Below are 12,411 nucleotides of genomic sequence, written 5' to 3' on the forward strand. Positions count from 1 at the left end.
TTCGAAGGTAAATCCTTCCCAAGTGATTCAAAGCTAGAGTTTTGGGTGTTCTTTGCCAAGAAGGTGAATTGTTAAGATATGTAAAGCATAATTAAGGTATGTGTCTCTTTTGAAAGCTGGTTTTAGATGTATGTCTCCTTTTGAAACTAATCTTGGAAGTATAAATTTCATTCAAGGGCTCTTTATTGAATAAAAAGGTGAACTTTTCATGATTTGAAGCTCTATTTCCTGCTTTGATTGTGTTTAATGTGTGTGAGGGGACAAGCCCATATTAAACCTAGTTTGTATCATGCTCTACGTACGTATATAAGTTTATAAATGTTTTTCCTCTATAAGAGATGATCAATAATGATGGCTGAGGGTTGGTAATGATGTTTTCATGTTGAATTATTATATTGAAATCTTGGTTAAGGAAGTGTAAATGTTTTCATGACATTCTTTGAAATGATTTATCTTTACGATATGGCATAATGAACCTTAATGACCCTTGATGATGTGACTACCTTAAAACAGATAAAGAATTGGGTTCTATGCTATGAAAGTGGTTGTTTTATGCTATGAAAGTGGTTGTTGTGTTGGCCTAGCTACTCGAGAGGAAGGGTAGTCACTATGGATCTTGGTGTGGTAATGCCTAGCCATTCAAGAGGAAGAGTGGCCACTACTGGGTTAGCCACCCGGGGTGCGGTCTATGCTTAGCCATTCGGGAGGAAGAGTGGCCACTGTCGAGTTAGCCACCCGGGGTGCGCTTTATGCCTAGCTATTCGGGAGGAAGGATAGCCATCGAGAATTATATATTCCGGTGTGGTGCGCTGTGTTTAGGGAACTTCTAAGGTTATCCTTTCGATGTTATTGATTCTTGGGCCTGTATTGGCAAGTGTGATATCCTTATCCTTTTATTGAACTGTTGTTGATAATCATGATTAATTTAAAAAGCATATTGGATAGTTGTAACTTGACAAAAGGCTTTATAATCAGTTTTGATAATTCTTATTGAGATACACAAGCTGAATAACTGATTTCACATTGTTTCATACTATCCTTAAAACTGATTTCTTTAAGTGTTATTGTACTTTATTTTTATATTACTTATTGTCCCCGAGGCACTCACTGAGTACGAAGTACTCAGGCATACCATTGTTGTTTTTTATGGTATGTTAGGTAACGAAGAAGAGCAGGTTCTTGATTCTCAAAATGCTTAGAAAGGACTTGTTGTTGCTGCTGACTTGGTGAGCCTACATGTTCATTAGTGGGACACCCCTTAAAATATTTATTTACTATTCTAGTTTTTTTTTGGGCTGCGAGCCGATGTGTCAGACAATCACTCTTATCTTAGAAGCTCCATAGTACACATTTTTGTGGGTAGTTGTTGAGTTTTGTTTAACTCTTGGACGTTCGTCACGTTTTGATTAAGTTTTATAATATTAAAGACTTCCGCTAATTTAATTCATATATCATGAATTGATTGTATTTATTTGATAAACTGTTTGAAGTGAATATTGAACCTGGTGGGTTCAAGTGTTGTTATTGCATCTTTTAGGTTCTTACGATGTTGTTCATGCGGATGCCGGTCACGTCAGGTTGGGTTTTAGGGCGTGACAAGCTTTGTATCAGAGCCTAGGTTTATACATTTCCTAGGATGTGTCTGTGTCTGTGAAGCTGTTTCTAGTGGAGTCTTCTTCATGCAGACTGGCCACCTGTATGGATGAATGACTACCAGGACATTCTAGGTGTTTCTCATTCTTCTTGATTCTAGATTGTGTTATAGAGCTTGAACTTCCTTTAGGATCATTATGATGTGATTGTTACTCGTGCTTATGGAGATGACTTTAACTCGTGTTGCAGATGCTAACCAAGTGAACAATGGTGTTACAGAGTGCACATTGTTGTGATATGTAATTTGATAGATGGTACAGAGTCGCTGAAATTGTATTGTAGGAGTTCTGTGTATATGGTCATTGTAGGATTTGGTTGTTGATAAATTGAGATAGGTATAGAAACAAAAGTAGTCTTGGTTACAGAAAAAACACTGCCGAAATCTTATTACACTGAAAGGAATAATTAAGATGTGATGTGTTTCAAGTGCTGGAGGTTAGGATGAAGGGAACAATTGAGAGTCTCTTGTAGTGAAATAAGAATTATTGTACATTGAGGTTATATTCTTATTAGTTTAAAAGATCTGTGCAATTTTGATGTTTAGTGGAAGAACGATATTTTAGGCTTCAAACTCGAAAACAACCACTTGTGGAATAATGATTTAGGAAGATGATGGAGTTGATTTAGGTTTTAATTTGTTATTCTCAGTTTTGGCATAAGGTAAGTTCGGCTTGAATCATCTGTTGTTGAATTAGCCTCCTTGTTGGAGTATATTGTCTAGATTGATATATTGTGCGCTTCCTAGGAAAAGAATATACGTGTTGAACCTTTTGGGTAACTAACTGTTGGAGAGTGAGATGAAGGTAGAAACCCCCTTGTAGCTAACTGTTGGAGAGTGAGATGAAGGTAGAAACCCCCTTATTTCATTTTGAGACTTGAGTGTTCTAGTCGTTAGAATCCCCATGAGGACTATGTTGTTCTTATTTGGGTGTTAGTTGTATTTTTGTCTTTCTGAGGTCATTTAGTACAAAGAAAGCTCGACTTCATGAATTGGCTCATAGGGAGGTGGCTAAAGCCTTAGATGTTGTGGTCATAGGTGTTGTCACTATTTGTTCTCTTGATGCGTATTCGTTGATCGATCCAGGTTTGAAATCTTTGCTATATGACTTCGTACTTTACCCTTGATTTGGGTAGGGAACCCGAACAATTTGTTGGAACCCTATTTCTATGATTACCCCTACTAGCGTCCTTGTTATCGCCTCTAGAATATATAGAGACTGTGTCGTTGTAGTTAAGGTCCGTGAGACTACTTTTGATGTGTTTGAATTAGAAATAGTGAACCTTGATGTGATATTTAGGGATAGACTAGCTTTCCGAGTGTTATGAAACTCTGGATTGTTAATTAGAATTAGTTAGGCTTGAGTGATGCATTCATTATGTGGTTAGTCGTATCTTATCTCTGAGAATGATCCTCTTTGCAAAAGAACTTTAGAATTCTGGAAATTTGAGGCTTAGTGAAGAATCTTAGGCCATGACTTTCATTCGGGGACGAATGATCCCAATGGGGGGATAATGTAACACCCCGTAAATTCAGGTTAGGTGTGAATGTGTAAAACCAGTAGTAAGTTGATATTTTAGCTATATGAATCCATTCGGGATGAATTTGGGAGCTAAGCAGTCATTTTGAAGGCAAACCAAATAGTGAAGTTCGTAAGAGTTCTCAAACTCGTCTAAATTGCATTAGGTTTGACTTCTAAGATAGTTTCGTGAAAATTTGTTGGGAATTTGGGAAAACTTCCTTCATGAAATTGTAACCCTTTGAAATAGCTTTCCAACGGTGTATTGTGGAGCTCGAATGGAGCTCTATGCTAGAAGTTATGCCCATTTTACTGAACGTTGTCCACTGAGTGCAAAAGTGATAGGGGAGCTCGCCGAGCTCGCCTTGGATAGCGCTCAGCGAGGTAGGGGGTCCAAAATGCCCCATGCTATAAATTCAACGCTTAACTCGAAATTTCAGTTATTAGACATTACAACTTCATTCTAAAGCCCTAAGCAACCATTTTTTCTCCTCTCCTCAACCTCCCACGTCAAGCATTTCAAAGGTAAATCCTTCCCAAGTGATTCAAAGCTAGAGTTTTGGGTGTTCTTTGCCAAGAATGTGAATTGTTAAGATAGTTAAAGCATAATTAAGGTATGTGTCTCTTTTGAAAGCTGGTTTTGGATGTATGTCTCCTTTTGAAACTAATCTTGGAAGTATAAATTTCATTCAAGGGCTCTTTATTGAATAAAAAGGTGAACTTTTCATGATTTGAAGCTCTATTTCACCTTTGATTGTGTTTAATATGTGTGAGGAGACAAGACCATATTAAACCTAGGTTGTGTCATGCTCTACGTACGTATATAAGTTTATAAATGTTTTTCCTCTACAAGAGATGATCAATGTTATATCCCGTATTTTTGTATATTGGGATATTTTAAGCTAATCGCGACAAGTTAAGGACAAGACTATTTTGGGATCCGAGGTAGAGACTTTTAACCTCCGATTTGGCTTTAATGCACAAGTTGCTTATAAATTTTAATTGGCATCGAAATATTAATGGAGATTAGGGGTTAATTAACCATGATTAGATTATTAAATGGGATTGGGATTTAATTACTTCACTAATTAGCCATTAGTGGCCGTGTGGGTCCCACCCGTGACATGGCCAAGTGTAATTGGCTCAAGTGTTGGGTGGGCCACGTGCCCGGCTCATGGACATCCCATATATAGAAGGTTGATGACTAAGGACTTCAACTATCATCATCAAAAAACATAGAAACCTAGAGAGGGAAAGAGAAAGCTCTCGGCCATGGCTGGCCGAGATTGAGCTTGTGAAGTGTTGATCAAAAAAATATTTTCTTCAAGTACTTCAACCCTTTGGAAGGTGTATGACAACGTGGAATTGATCCTAGGGTAGCAAGAACAAGTATTAATCCAAGGCACAAATTCTAGCCAAGTTGAGAAGTCAAGTGTTAAGGTAAGAATTGATCACTTTTCATATTGTTTATGGTGAGTTTGGATGCGTTGTGAATATGTATGAATGTGAATTGAATGTATAAAATTGTGTATGTTGATGTTGGAGAGTTGTCTAGGCCGTAGGGGGGCTGTTTTAGGAGAAAAATGATGAATTGATTTTACTTGGTATTTGGTTGTTATTGTTATAGATTTTGTGATAAGAATGAAGGGTTTAATGGTTCAAGTTGGAGTTGTAATTGTTTGTGGGCTATTGTAGAAGCTAAAATGATGTTAATATAGTTTCTTGCATTTATGTGAATGATATTGTAACGTGTGGATTATTGGTATAGTTCATGAAATTGGAAGAAAAGAATGTGTTGTTGTTATTCTTGTAGAACTTGGAAGATTATATGTTGTATTGTATGTTGGTTGGGCTGTTTTGGAGTGTTGTACGGGCTGTCCGGAGTGTCCTCGAGTCATGTTTGAATAGTCTCGGGTTGATACTTGAATGTATGATTAGTGATACGACTTGGTTATATGCGGTTGGTTTGAATGTAAAGGAAACGTCATCTAATTATCTAGAAAGGAGTTATTAACGTTAGGATACGTTTTGAATCTCTCCGTAGTTTAATCGTAGCTCTTGACGTCTTAATATAGGTTGAGACACTATTGGGCAGCGTATACATGTCGTGTTGCGAGTAAACGTTAATGGTATGTAAAGCCTATCCCTTCTTTCTTTCGGCATGTCCTAGATGTAAGTAAGATACGATATGAGCTTTGGGGTAACTCTATTCATAAGTTAGAGCATGTTTATGATTCTTATTCAACGCTTGATGTTAGAATTCTTAATATAGTCGATCTACTGCCCTCGAGTTTCTATATGATTGGATAGTAAACGATGCATAAAAGTTCATATTCTTAAAATACTTCATAATGACTAATGACCATAACTTTCATAAGCTGTTTCGTATTAATTTGATATATGTCTATGATCCCTGAGGCTTTATTTTGATATAGTTCATAATGATATTCAAAGAGTACTGAGTATGACTATCGTCCTGATACTCGAGCGTTGATTAGTCTACTTATCTATTGAGTCTCAAAGTTGATTTATATGCATATGGTTATTCACTACTCTGCTCATGCATACTGTTATTATATCTTTCACCGAGTCCCTCCCTAGAGGGCCGGGTATGGTATATATATATATTATGGTGTTATGCTGTGTTATGGTGCTATGCTGTGATACGGACCTATGCCGTGATACGGAGTTATGCCGTGATACGGTGTTATGTCTTGTGTTCTTTGTATGTTGTGTTATGGCGCCAAAGACGGGGTGGCGCCGTATTCGCCGAGTCCTATAATGGGTCGGATATGATATATGATATTGACATGCATGATTTGTGTTTCAAAAGCAAGCATTCTGGTATCCTGGTTATTGTACTCGTTTTCTGTACTTTTTATTTCGGTTATAATCCTGTTTACTGTATTTCATGCTTATATACTCAGTACATATTTCGTACTGACCCCCCTTTTTTCGGGGGGGGGGGGGGGGTTTCATGCCCGCGAGTACGGATATCCGGTTTGGTGATCCTCGCAAGGACTTCTGCTTTCAATTTGTCTTGGAGTGCTCCGTTGTTTCGGAGCCTAGACTTTTGGCATAGATCTTCTGATATATGTATATGATTATTCAGGGGTATGGCGGGGCCCTGTCCCGTCATATGATACTGTTGTACTCTTAGAGGTCTGTAGACATATGTGTGGGTTGTACATAGTGACTGTTCAGTTCTGTCTGTATGACTAATGTTTTGGGACGTTCCTATTCGTAGTGGCAGCCTTGTCGGCTTGCGTATATATATATGTTTTGGGATGCTGTATGTAGTGGCAGCCTTGTCAGCTTGCGTATACATAGTTGGGGCGTTCCCACATGCTATGATAGCCTTGTCGGCTTATGAACGATGTTATCTGTTGGAAGTTGTAACTCCTCGGGAGACAGGTTGCTGTGGTATGTATATATATGCGAACGTTTTGAGACGACGTCTTGCCTTTTTATATATATGAGTTCCCTATCATGCTAGTTGTGGACTGATTGTAGTTAACAGGTGTGTAAGCGAGTGCCCATCTCGGGCACTAGTCACGGCCTACGGGGTTGGGTCATGACAATCAATAATGATGGCTGAGGGTTGGTAATGATGTTTTCATGTTCTATTATGATATTGAAATCTTGGTTAAAGAAATTTAAATGTTTTCAAGACATTTTTTGAAATGATTTATCTTTACGATGTGGCATAATGAACATTAATGACCATTGATGATGTGACTACGTTGAAACGAAAAAAAATTAGCTTCTATGCTATGAAAGTGGTTGTTGTGCTTGCCTAGCTACTCGGGAGGAAGGGTAGTCACTATGGATCCTAGTATGGTAATGCCTAGCCATTCGGGGGGAAGAGTGGTCACTACCGGGTTACCCACCCGGGGTGCGGTTTATGCCTAGCCATTCGGGAGGAGGAGCGGCCACTGCCGGGTTCGCCACCCGGGGTGCGGTTTATGCCTAGCTATTCAGGAGGAAGGATAGCCATCGAGAGTTACATATTCCAATGTGGTGCACTGTGTTTGGGGAACTTCTAAGGTCATCCCTTCGATGTTATTGATTCTTGGGCCTGTATTGGCAAGTGTGATATCCTTATCCTTTTATGGAACTGTTGTTAATAATCGTGATCAATTTAAAAAGCATATTGGACAGTTTTAACTTGGCAAAAGGCTTTATAATCAGTTTTGATAATTCATATTGAGATACACAAGCTGAATAACTGATTTCACGTTGTTTCATACTATCCTCAGTAATGATTTCATTAAGTATTTTTGTACTTTATTTTCATATTACTTGTTGTCCCCGAGGCACTCACTGAGTACGAAGTAATCAGGCATACCATTCTTGTGTTTGATGGTATATTAGGTAACGGAGAAGAGCAGGTTCTTGATACTCAAAACGCTTAGAAAGGGCCGTAATCCTTCCGGTCAAGCTCTGTATGCCTTTCACATCCTCAACCACTCGGATATCTTCAATGGCCTTGATCTTATCCGGGTTAATTTTGATTCCTCGATTCGACACCATTAAGCCCAGGAATTTACTCGAACCTACTTCGAAGGCGCATTTCTCTGGATTTAGCTTCATATTATATTTGCGCAGTATATCGACAGTTTCCTACAAGTGCTTCAAATGGTCCTCTATTTCCAAGGACTTAACTAGCATATCATCAATATAAAAATCCATTGTTTTACCTATTTATTTTTCGAACATCTTGTTAACTAAGCATCGGTAGGTAGCGCCAGCATTTTTTAATCTAAACAGCATTACATTATAACAGTAAGTTTCGTACCTAGTTATGAAATAAGTCTTTTCTTGATCTTTCAGGTTCATCCTAATTTGGTTGTACCCGGAGTAAGCGTCAAGAAAACTTAGCATTGCATGACCAGCCATCGCATCAATCATGCGATCGATGTTAGGTAAAGGAAAGGAATCCTTCAGGCATGCTTTGTTCAAATCTTTGTAGTCCACACATATTCTAAATTTATTACCCTTTTTTGGTACAACTACTATGTTAGCTAGCTAATCCGGTTATTTAACCTCCCGGATGGATCCTATTTTTAATAACTTCGTTACCTCTTCCTTGACGAACTTGTGTTTGACCTCGGCTATTGGTCATCGCTTTTGTTTTACCTGGACGAACTTCTGATCAAGGCTCAGCCGATGAGTGGTCACCTCCGGTGGAATACCTGTCATATCTAGGTGGAACCATGCAAAACAATGGGCATTAGCTTGAAGAAATTTGATTAATTTACTCCTAAGCTCCGAGGTTAACCCTGCGCTCAGGTATACCTTCCTGTCTGGTAGATAGACAAATAGAATAACTTGTTCAAGTTCTTCCACCGTTGATTTTGTTGCATCCGAATCATCCGGTAGCACGAATGACCTGGAACGCTGAAATCATCTTCTTCTGAGTCTACCTTTTCTTCTCCTTCGAGTATGGACGGATCATCATCCTGTGATTGCTATTTGGTGTTTTTACTTTCGTTCACATCCTCATGTACGTTTGTCATTGGCGTTTGAACAGCTTCTTCAACCGCGAACATTTCTTTTGCTGCTGGTTGCTCTCCATGAATGATTTTTACTCCCTTCGGGGTTGGGAATTTCAACATCTGGTGTAAGGTTGAAGGTACTACCCTCATGATATGTAACCATGGTCTTCTAAGGAAGGCATTGTACCTCATCTCTCCATCAATGAGGTAGAACTTTGTGTGCTGGACGACGGTGGCCGCATTTACTGGTAGAGTGATCTTGCCCTTGGTAGTTTCATAAGCCATATTAAACCCATTGAGGACCTGAGATGCTGGCACAATCTGATCCAACAGTTCCAGCTGCTCCACTACTTTCCATTGGATAATGTTGGTCGAGCTACCTGGATCAATCAAAATGCATTAGACATGAGTTTTATTTATAAGGATAGAAATTACCAAAGCATTATCGTGTGGTTGAATGATGCCCTCCGCGTCTTCGTCGCTGAAGGAGATAAATTCATCCGGTACATAGTCCCTGGACCTCTTCTCTCGAGTGATTGAGAATTTTGTCTTCTTCGTCATCGGACCTCGGGGTATTTCTACCCCACCAACGATCATGTTGATCAAATATTTGGTTTTCTCTGGTTTGGTCTTCTTATTGGTTTCTCTGTTCTTGAAATGATTCTTTGCTCGTTTACTAAGAAACTCCAAGAGATGACCCTTTTTTAACAACCGTGCCACTTCATCCCTTAACCCTTTATAGTCGTCGTTCCGGTGTCCATGAGTACCATGGTAGTCGCATATTAGATTTGGATCCTGTTGTGAATGGGCAGTTCGCAGAGGCCTTGGCCATCTTGTATCTTTGATGTGATCGATAGCAGCTACACTGGCTGCCGAGAGAATGTTGAAGTTATATTCAGACAACCTTGGTCTTACACTGGTGTCAGACATCCCAACGGTGTAGTTCCTGAACTGCAAACCCCTGCTCCCCGAGCCGAGATCACTTCGTCTATCACTTCTCGTTGTATTGGGGCTAGGACCACTTCTTCCTTTTTTTGACCTGAAGCTGGACCTATTGGGTTGAGGGTATTGATGATATCTATCTTTTTATGGTTGGAGCTTTGTTTCTATTAGCCTTTTTGACCTGTCAGATTTTTTTATTCGGTTCACCAGACCTGGTAGGAGCCCGAGCTAATCATGCTCTACTCGTATTTTAAATTCGTACCTGTTATGGACATCCGCCCATGTAATTTCTCCGAACTCCAATATATTTTCTTTTAGTTTGAGGGAAGCGTTAGAACTTCAGGGATTAAGTGTAACACCTCATACCTTAAACTAGGCTACGTTCATGATTCGGGACTTAGAAACCAAGAAGGAGTATGTTGAAAGGGAAAATTCCCTCGGAATCGGTGAAAGTATGTTTTACGACCAAATTACGGCCCGTACATCAAGTACGGGCAGAGAGCACTGAGAGTTTATAACCCAAGTACGGGCAGAAAAGTATGGGGCGTACCTTTAGCCCATACTTCCCCTGTCGAGATTCATAGTTTGACCCAATGTGCGACCACGATGTACGGGCCTTACTTTGAAGTACGGGACGTACATTGAAGCCGTACTTCTCCCACGTCGGCCAGAAACTATAAATACGAGGGTTCAGTTCTATTTTTCACTTTTCACAGTCCTTCCAGCCCTAAGACGAAATCTTCTCCTCCATCCAATGAAATTCACCAAGGTAAGTTATTCCAAGCCATCCCAATTTAATTCTAACATGTATCCATGATTCCTAAACAAGAAGGGATTTGGATCCATTTATGTCATGTTCATGTTTTGTACCCCAGCAAGGTATAAGATGGCTTAGCTGATCGAGCAGAAATTAGACGCCACGTGCTAACGTGGTAGTTACATGTCGGTCATACTAATGCTCTCCCATTCATGTTATATATATATATATATATGTATCCATGTTCATGCTCACAACCAAGTTTCAGTTTCAATTCTGCTTTATCATTGTGATTTCATGTGCCATGCTTATTCTTTCTGTTGCTTTACATACCAGTACATTCAATGTGCTATGTCCCTTTTTATTTTCCTGGGGGCCTGCGTTTCACGACGCGGTACGGTTACGATAACACATCTCGCCGCAGACGTGCTCGTATCAGCCTATTGGTGAGCCCCATCTCCTTCGGGGTTTAGTCAGTCATTTATCCTATAGTAATTATCCATTAAAGGTATGTTGGGGACCTTGTCCCAGCAAGTATGATTTCTATTTCAGACTCATGATAGAGGTTTCATAGACTAGAACAGACAGTTATGTTATGTCAGATATTCAGAGTTGTTTAGCCATCTTTGGCTTGATTCATGGTATTTCTGCATTCATGTTTTAAACGAGTATTTTATAAATTATTATGACTTCATGTGTTTTCTTAAAGCCCATCATGTTTCATGTTATATTTCCGCTCATGTATGCCTTATGATGATTCAGCTAGCCATATGGTTCGCTAGGTCACATGCAGTAAAGCACCGAGTACCGTGTTTCCCCCAGGCCATGATTCGAGGCGTGACAAATCTTGGTATCAGAGCACTAGGTTCGATTGTCTTAGGGAGTCTATGAAATCGTGTCTAGTGGGGTCACTTTTATATGCGTGAGGGCCCCAAACATATAAACAATTGACCACCAAGACATTTAGGATTGTTTCACTTCTTTCATACTGTGGATCGTACAGTCAGAGCAAAGACTCCCAGGATGCCTTTCTACACTACTACAAAAAGGGTCTTTAGCGACAATTAAAAAAGCATTTGGCGGCAATTATAATTGCCGCTATTACATTTACCGGCAATTACACTTTTGCTGCCGTATCTGGGGTCGCTAAAGGTTTTAGCGGCAATACAAAAAAGTGCCGGTAAATGTTGATTTAATTGCCGCTAAATACCATATCCTTTGGCGGCAATTGTTTAGCGGCAGTTATAATTGCTGCCAAATCCATTTCCAAAATGGCCTAATCTACCATTTAGCATCCAATACAATTGCCGCTAAATCCAATAAATTTCCCGTAAAAGGACTTATTTTAATGGCTATTCTTTAGCGGCAATCATAATGGCTGCTACATCTATTCCAAAAATGGTTGAATCAATACTTTTACCGTCTATTGTTATTGTTGCTTTTTCTAATTAGATTGCCGCTAAAACTCACCTACTTTAATGGCTATTATTAACGACAAATATAATGGCCGCTAAATTCATTCCAAAATGGCTTTGTCAACACTTTTGGCGTCTATTTCTATTGCCACTAAATCCAAATAAATTGCAGCTAAAAGCTACATGGTTTAACAACTATTGTGTAGCGACAATTATAATGGCTACTAAACCCATTTGTAAAATGGCTATATCGACAATTATAATGGTAAATGCTCATAAAACACACTATTATAATTCATTAAAGTGCAATATACTTCATTAACTCAAGATAAACAAAAGCAAGTACTAACTCATAACACTAATGTAACTAGCGAACTAAAAGATAATATAATGTGTTTAAACTAAATAACTAAGGTCATTGTAACAATTCCTATCAAATACTCGCAATAACAAGTTTCTAAATGCATAGCCCTCCAACAATTCCAAAGACTCTTCTATGTGAAATCTTGCATGGTATTCGAACATCGTATTGTATGACACGAAATAATAAAATGAGTGAATGTCAAAAATGAAATCAAGGTAAAACAAGTAGTAATATAGATCTAATATTTGAAATTTGTCGAAAAAAA

At 38.9% G+C, this 12,411-nt stretch overlaps 1 protein-coding gene across 1 annotated transcript; it reads right to left on the minus strand.

Annotated features, from left to right (window-relative positions):
• Nucleotides 1-8,641: 8,641 nt before the first annotated feature.
• LOC132048844 (uncharacterized) lies at nt 8,642-9,598 on the minus strand. The gene is made up of 2 exons (XM_059439530.1): nt 9,133-9,598; nt 8,642-9,048 (listed from the first exon to the last, which is right to left on the minus strand). Exons 1-2 carry the CDS (start codon nt 9,596-9,598, stop codon nt 8,642-8,644), a joined length of 873 nt encoding a protein of 290 aa, XP_059295513.1.
• Between the last annotated feature and the right edge of the window lie 2,813 nt (nt 9,599-12,411).

The sequence above is a fragment of the Lycium ferocissimum genome, chromosome 3, assembly GCF_029784015.1.
Source record: "Lycium ferocissimum isolate CSIRO_LF1 chromosome 3, AGI_CSIRO_Lferr_CH_V1, whole genome shotgun sequence".
In the NCBI taxonomy this organism is placed as follows: domain Eukaryota; kingdom Viridiplantae; phylum Streptophyta; class Magnoliopsida; order Solanales; family Solanaceae; genus Lycium; species Lycium ferocissimum.